Here is an 8,420-nt window from a genome sequence, read left to right on the forward strand (position 1 = left end):
TGTGCCCCTGTTATTATGAATCACATGGGGATTATTTCCCTTTGATTTCCCTCCAGAGAATTTCCCAACAACCTTTGAGTCCAAGAACTGGTTGAATTATCCAGGGATCCCTCCTGAGAGGGAGAATTATGATAAAAGTTTCAGCTCTGCTCTTTGGCCGAATCCTCCAGGAGAGACTTTGGGCAGAGAAATATGGAGTTTTGGGACAGGCAGGGTCTGTGCTCTTGAATGTACGTCTCTCTCTTTTCCAGGTGAAGCTGATTGTTTCTCTGTGTTTCAATCAGGAAAGACACTGGATCATATTCCACCTTGTGAGAGTCCTTTGAATTGTTCTAATTCTTCTTTAGAAACAGGAAGGAGATTGATTGACTCACCCCATGAATGATGGACCTCCTGCTTCTGCTTCTGCTTCTGCTTTTGTCCCATCCAGTCTCTGGGAAGCTGAGAGTAAAATGCCCGTTGAGTTTGGAGAACCAGGATGGAAAACAACCACAGAGCTTTTACAGTCCAGGAGACCATCTCATTGGCATATTCACCACTGGAAAGAAAAGATTGCATATAAAGTTGGTTTTCAATGTGGCTCCTTCTGTTCAGTTTGTTTTCCAAGATCCGTAAGTTATTCAGGGTGATGGAGTTGCACTCCCTCCATTCTAACACTTTCCTTTTCTGTTTTTTTAATTTTTCCTTTATTCCTATATTGGGAGATATGTCTAATTTCCTGAATGGTTTTGATTTCCACGGCTTCTCTCTTGTCTGATTTTGTGAAAGAGACTCAAAAAGGGTTCTGAAAAAAAGCTGAAAGGGCTGCAGATTATTTTCCTCTCTCACTTCAATCCTTAATTTATCACTCGAATAATGAATTTTATTTAAAGTAGTGGTGGAACCAGTTGTAGTTGCCGTACCTCAGCCAATTTCCATATTTGTATAACTGATCGTTGCTTCTGGATCAATGTTGGCTTAAGGCTCCAATAGGTTTCTGGAAGATTATATATATTTTAAAAGTACTTGTTTTTGCTGTTGATTATATTAACACTTTTTTTACAATAGGGATTCTTATGGTTTGTCATATGGCTTAAAAATCCTTTTCAACATTCAAACGATCAACAAGAATTCCCAGTTCCTGCACAATCTCACACTTGGCTACAGCCTCCATGACAACTATATGAGCACTTTCCGTAGTTCAGATGCCTTGCTGGACATTCTCTCCACTGGAGAAGCCAATGTCCCCAACTACGGCTGTGGAAGGAAGGAGAACCTCATGGCTCTTATTGATGGAGCTAGAAGGGACATCTCCATCCAAATGTCAACATTAGGAAGCACCTACAAAGTCCCACAGGTTTGTGTGTTTTTCTCCATCTGGTAAAGTGAGGGGTGGTGGGTGGTTGGTGAGCAATAGATGCAATCATGTCTTCTCCATGGAGTTCAAGAGCTGCTTTTCTCCATATTAGCAAAAATGTCAATATTTTACCCCTTTATGTTCATATTGAGATTAATCATAAAAGGCCTGAAATGCAAGCAATACATTCCCCGGAGAAGACATTCTACCAACTATTTAACTGATCAAAATATATCCCTGATTGTTGGGGCCTCTATTGGCATCTTCATTTCCACATATAAATAATATCCAGTCGGATTGAAGTTGGTAATAGTAGCATTTTATCTATCTAAAAAGTGGAATAAAATGGACTCTAGAAATTATAGGCCAAATAGACTAGCAGATATTGTGGCTAAAAATTTATGCCATGATCCTCTTAGTTAAACTTGAGAAAAATGCATTCCTTGCAGAAGAAACAGAAGTTTTTAGGAAGAGTTAAATGTGTCAAGTTACTGAGGATTTAATAGCTACCAGCTGATGTAAAGTTGTAAGCTGTAATCAGTAAGCTAATGCAATGTGGCTGATGCAATGAGGCTGATTCATTGCAGCTGTGGTATTGCCTCTTTAAGACTCTGGTGGGGTCCACACAACTCATTTACTGTTTTAAGAGGAGTCTATATATAGGTGGTCATTAGAGGGTGTTTCTCTCTCTCAGCCTGTATTCAGTTCTCTCCTTGTGTCTGTAGTGAATGGAAAGGGAATTTACCTCCTGCTTGTATATGTCTGTATATAGTTTGTAGATAAACCACTGTTAATTGTTTTAAGACCCTGTGTGCTGTGTTATTGTTCCTGGGTTTATCACATACTACTAGTCACACTGCCAAAACTCTGACGAATGCTATATAGATTTTATAAGAAATAATGCATAGATTATTATCTAATATTGGCAACAAATTTGTCTTGAAATACCTAATCTATGTTAGTGAGGAAAAACAAGGTTTGCATGCTTTCTAGATGTTAGTGCAGCATTTGACTCAATAAACAGAGAAACAAGGAGACAATGTATTGCCCTCAAAATGGAGCTCAGACTGTTGCCCTGATCCAAGGCCTTGTTTGAGAGGGAGGTTTGGGCTCAATGGAGCCATGAGAAGAAGGATCTATGCTTACCAAGGGGGAGGGGAAAGGTGCATATTTGAACACTTGTTATTCAGTATAGATAGGAATGACTTACCAGGACTTATGAAGGATCCAAAAATAGATAATAAATAAATAAATAAAGACCAGCTCTTCCAGTTTCTGGCACTGCCATGTGCACAAAGACCAGCTGATCAGCATGCACACATGCACATAAGAAACCCGGAAGAGCAACGGGCAAGGCTATGTGTGCCAGGCGACATGGCTCTATGTGCCACTTAGCCCAAGTTAAGAAGCTGAGGCAGAGGGCACCATTTTCCCCTCTTTGTGCTTCCGTGCATTCCGTTTTTGGCCTCCTCGGCCCCCAGAAGCATTTTGCTGGCCAAAAACTTTGGTCTTACTTTGCAGTTTCAGTCCATGGGGCTTGTGAAGGTAAGGCCTGAGCTCAGCTGGCGGGTGGGGGCTGGCAGGTGGCTGGGGAGATTTGGGTGTGGCAGCCTTGTGATCCCACGTGGGCCAGAATAATGTCTTCAGTGGGCTGTATCTGGCCAGCAGGACATTTTTTGAGGACTCCTGGTATAGGGTCTCCTTCTTGAACAGGGGGTTGGACTAGAAGACCTCAAAGATCCTTTCCAACTCTTTTATTTTGTTATAAGTTCTGTTATGGGTACATATGTTTAGCATGTTAAATACCTATTGGACCATGCTGATTTACACTGTGATATTATCATACTTACACATTGGATTATATACTCTGTGAGGAAGACTTGGGTTCTTTTTTCATAATAATTATCTGATAATTAATAAATCAAGTTCAAAAGTTATGGTCTTTGGGAAATGACATCCTAGCCATAGATGGTCAGCCAATAGAGCAAGTAAGACCTTTCATTACCTGGGGTAGTTTTCTCTTAGATCAAAGACATGAGTGAAAATGATGATTAAAAGAAAACCTCATAGCTCTCCAGCTTCCTCAGCCCCAATTATTGAAGTATATGAGGCCAAGGCTTCCCCCATGTTCTTATATCAATCTGATGTTTGGGGCTTCAGAGAGAAACCACCAGCAGAACCAACCCAATCACAGCCTCCGAGGACGATCTTGGGGTGGATGAAAGGACTCCAGCTGCTGCCCCTCAGAGCTGATTTGGGAATTTACATAATTTTTGCTTCGTCAAAAATCAGAAAATATGGATATTGGCATTTAATCTATGGAAACTGACAGACTTTGAAAATTGTGGCTGTTAGAACGGAGAAAACTTCAATTAAAAGACCAATCTTGGATTCTACTACTGACAAATTGTATTAGGAACTGAGGTCTCCCTTTTTCTTGTACAACTGGAGAAGAAGCTAAAAAGATTCCTCCACGAAGAATCTGGGCTGTAGAAGCATTAAAATATGCAGCAATCCTCAAAAATTATAGTAGGCCCTTTATTGGAATAGAATAATTCAGTTGGCATTTGCACATCTTAACCTAATTGAAATAAATTGTAGGGGTGAAATACAGTAATAGGATTTACATTGTTTATAGTTTTTTAATTTATTATTTTCTACTTTTATTATACAATGTTGCCAATATTGCCGTTAATATTTCAAACAATGTCTAATTAACAAATTATTCTAATGCTTTCATGAGAACAAGATTGGATTTATTAAAATCTAATATTTTGGACTTGATCTGACCCCAAATATAACACAGCATTCTTCATTGTGTAAGGTTTTTGAATGCAACTCAGAATCTGATAAGTCCAATGAAACTCTGAAGATGAGGCTACGGATTATCAGCTTTTATTTCTGCAGAAAGCAAAAGACTGGACGACCTTTTTGTCTCACACCTTAACAGAGCAGGCAGAGATAGAAAAACAGGAATAGGCATCACACAGCTTGCACAGAATGCCACTGCTATAGAAACATAAAGATATCATGCGAATTTCATGATTTTTCTCAGCGCTCTGAAAATAATTGACTTTAGAAGGGAAAAGAAATACATTTTCTGGTGTATAGCTCAGAGCTTTGTTAGGGAATGCTGAACACACATTTCAAGTTACAAGCAAGGCTACTTGGTAGAATCCACATTTTACTTTTCACAAGAGGTTTCTTTGCTAGGGTAAGCTTGGGAATTCGCCTAGAGGTTTTATCTATGTAGTTGGCACTTTAGGTTACAATGGAGCTTCTCTCAACAGCAATTTAACAAAAGCTGAATTAGGTTACACTCTGTGTATGCTCTAATCCAGTGATGGCAACCTTTTAGAAATCGAATGCCCAAACTGCAATCCAAAATCCACTTATTTATCTCGGAGTTCCAACGTGGCAATTTAATGAATTGAATAATGAGATTTTAGTTTAGAAAAACAACTCATACGTGATTAACATCTTTTCTCTGAAAACCCCCCCACAATAACAGCACTTTCAATGATACAAACACCTTTTTTATTTAAAGGTAAATGTTTGCATTTGGCAGGCTTTAGATTAATGTGGGTTTGCTCTTGAATGCACGCTGATAATTTTTCTAATCTTGACTCATACTTTGTAAGTTTGAGAGCAGCACATGCAGCACTCAGGTTATCTGGTAGTTCATGGGTGTCAAACTCAATTTCAAAGAGGGACCCATTGTTGTTGACTTTGGAGGCCATGGTAGGCGTGTTCCCATTGCTGCTTTGCTCACTCTCCTTGGTTGCCCATGGTGTGTGCAGGAGGGCAATGTATGTGGGTCAGAGGGAGGCCCACTCCCTCTCCTTATGAGACCTAGCTTTGTAACCAAAGCATCCTTAATGATAGGCTGGGAGACCACCAGGAGAGGTCAGGAGGAGGGGACAAGAGGATGGTAAAAGTCAGCAGGGCTGCTGGTGATAAAGTGCTAAGGTAGGATTTACCTCACCCCCTCACTCTCTCTCCTAATAATCTCCTCCCTTCCCTTCTTTTTCCTCCCCTCTTCATTCTTCCTTCCCCTCTTTCCTTCTTTTTGCTTCCTTGCTCTCTCTTTCCTTCTTTTTCTTGGTCTTTCCTGTCCCTTCATGGATGCTCCAATGCAAAAGGGGAAACCTTCCTTGTCTTGTGATCAAATTTCACTTTTGCTATGTACCTAAGCACCATGATTCCTCCCTCCCCAACCAGCCAGCCAGCCCCACCTGACCTGTTCCCTGCCGGCTCCTGCAAAGCCTCTCCATTGTTCTCCTCTTCTGTCTGTCATTGTACTTCTCGCCCAAGCGGCAGTGGGCTCCACAGGACAGGCTCTCATTTCTGCCCTGACAGCGAACTCCAGGCAGGCTGAAAGTGAGTGTGAATTGCCTGGTTCTCTCCCCCCCCCCCCCGTGCTTCCTCGCTCAGTTGGAGGCTTCCTTCAGCCTTTAGACAGTTGCGGGGGCTTTTTTCTTTGCTTCCAGGTTGGTGCAGGAGGCTTTCCAGGCCCAAATTGGGCACAGAAAGTGCAGGGTTATTTTTCTGTTTTGGCCCTGGAAAGCCTCCATCACCAACCTCGAAGCAACCCCCACCTCCCTGCAACTGTTTGAAGGCTGAAGGAAGCCTCCAACTAAGCAATGAAGCACTGGGGGGCCATTTACACTCACTTCGAGCCAGATAGAATTTGCTGCACAATGTGAGTCCCCCCACACTGCATACTCACAAGTCCCCCGCCCTGGCCCTCGACATAGGCCTGAAAACCAGCTGGCCAGCAGGAGGAGCATCTGCATGTGGATGCTAGTGGAGCTGGGCTGGGGCGGCTGGCATGCCAGGAGAGGATGCTCTGCATGCCACAGGTTCCCCATCATGGCTCTAATCCTTTCAATTCCTTTTTCAGATCAGTTTTGCAAGAGCTTCAGAGGCTCTGAGTGATAAAAGTCGATTCCCCTTTTTCCACCAGATGCTCCCCAAAGAAGGGATCCAGTACTCAGCAATTGTCCAACTGCTCCTCCATTTCAGATGGACCCTGATTGGCCTCTTTGCTTCAGACACAGAGAAGGGAGAAAATTTCATGAGGACTTTCCCTCTTCTGCTTGTCAGGAATGGAATTTGTGTGGTTATATCACAACTGTTCTCAAAGACTGGATATACTGCATACCTCAGGGATTCCCTCTCTAAGTGGAGACAAGTCAACGTCTTTGTTCACTTCATAGAATTTGATTCCATTTGGAACAGAATTCTTCCTTTCCATTTAACACTTATGCGTCTGCCAGGGCCCATTGAAGGAAAAGTCTGGATCCTCACCAGTTTTGCAGAGTATCCAATAGACAAGCGCAGACTTCTCAAATACATTCATAGTATTTGGAAGTTTTGTTATCTGTTGAAAAAAAGGCCAGAAGATTCTGCCTTTGAACCCTTTTTCTTTGTGGAGGAAAAGTTTCAAGATCATTATTTCCACTGTTCTCTTTCAAAGAACATATTTTATTTCAAAGGCCGGAGAAGATGCACCCAGAAAGCCCCACTGGAGACCCAGGATAAAATGAACAGGATCCAGATCCCAAATTACTCTCAATATTACAGTCGCTTGAAGACTCTGGCCCAGGCCTTGAATGCCGCCTATTGCTCTAGATTGAGGAGGAGAAGGAAGGAGGGAGAAAATATGTCAGGGTCTCCAAGGCTGCAGCCGTGGCAGGTATGGGGGTCCCGATATGGATCCATTAATCTTAGATACGTTGGAGAAGGAATCCAGAGGAGAAGGAGGGGAACCATCTCAACAGATCTGGCCAATTTAATTACTCAGGGAATTAATGGTTCCAAAGAGTAGATACCATGGCGTTTTTATATTTTGCACTGCTAATTTGAAAATGCTGTATTCTTTTTAAAATAAATCCCTGTATTTGTGGGTTTGTGATGAGCCTGGTGGAATTCCACCTTTCTTCCGTCCCCATTGCACGTGGGTCTGTGTGCAGCTGGACATGCAGCTAAGCCCCCCTATTCTCCTACAATGAAAGGGAGCCTGGCGTGGATCTGGGTGCTTTATTGGGAGAAGAGGGCAGGTAAAACTGAGGAGATGCAAACAGTGGAAATCAAATGTAAATATGAGATAGGCAGCATTAACTAACAGCCAGGAAAGAAGCAGCTGGAACCTCTCCAGCGATGCTCCGTGTGGGGGACGGAGGCATCTCTGGATGACCAGGTGTCTCGGTCACAATGGCTGCTTCCGTCTTCTCCAAAGGCTGACAGAAAATGGAGTCTGGCTTCAGTCCATATAGTTAGGCTTATCTGCCCCCAGCCACTAGGTGGGGCTAGAGCAACAACAGCACAACAGTTATATGTTGTGGCATGACAACCTTTATAAATTTGGAGGAGAGCCTGACACCATCTAGCCCAATGGTTCCCAAAGTGGGTGGTACTGGGGAGCGGTGGGGTGACTTAGGGGGGCGCTAAGAGGCAAGGGGTGGCAGCAGGGGGCTGCTAAAGGACAACCCGAAGGGGACATTCTCCCAGCAGCGTCTCAGGCACCTTTCTCTCTTGCCGCGCAAGGAAGCGAAGCCAAATTTGTTTATTTAACCTCCCGCTCCAGCCTCCCCCGCCCTACTTAAGATCCCTGCACTTTCCATTTCCGCTGGAAGCATGCAGGCCATGTGAGCGAGCAGGCGTGCAAGGCCCCTTGATGATCTGAGGGGAGCTGGGAGGTGCCAAACTGCACCCAGCCGTCCTCACTCCCTCGCGGCTAAGAGTGGGAGTGCCTGAGATGCCGCTGGGAGAATGTCCCCTTCGGGTTGCCCGGACAGCAAATTTCAAGGGAAAACGCAGCTGCTGGAATCGGTGCGCCTGCAACCTAATGCTCTCCAAGAAGCCTGCATTACAGGGAGCAGCGGAAGAGCATTAGCGGGCACCACGGCCACGCCCGGTGTCCAGCATCCTCCTCAGGAGGCTCGAGTTGCGGCCGTTTGCGCGTCTCTCCCGAGCTTTTGCCAATTGGGAGCTATGTGTGTGTGAGAGAGAATGTGGGAGAGAGAGAGAGAGAGAGAGTAAGAGAGAATAAAAGGAAGGAAGAGGGGGAGAGAGAAAAAGA

The 8,420-nt window shown here is 43.8% G+C and overlaps 1 protein-coding gene across 1 annotated transcript in view; it reads left to right on the plus strand.

Moving 5' to 3' along the window:
- LOC309392695 (uncharacterized protein) overlaps positions 1–7,166 on the plus strand; it is a gene marked incomplete at both ends in the record, with an annotated part of 32,811 nt that extends 25,645 nt beyond the window's left edge. Inside the window, 3 exons of the mRNA XM_081954124.1 lie at positions 431–611; positions 1,048–1,336; positions 6,240–7,166. Of these exons, the coding sequence (XP_081810250.1) occupies positions 431–611; positions 1,048–1,336; positions 6,240–7,166 (1,397 nt within the window). The remainder of the gene's footprint in view (positions 1–430; positions 612–1,047; positions 1,337–6,239) is intronic.
- Positions 7,167–8,420: the final 1,254 nt, after the last annotated feature.

Source organism: Natrix helvetica (assembly GCF_964273705.1).
Source record: "Natrix helvetica genome assembly, chromosome: 5".
Taxonomy (NCBI): Eukaryota; Metazoa; Chordata; class Lepidosauria; order Squamata; family Natricidae; genus Natrix; species Natrix helvetica.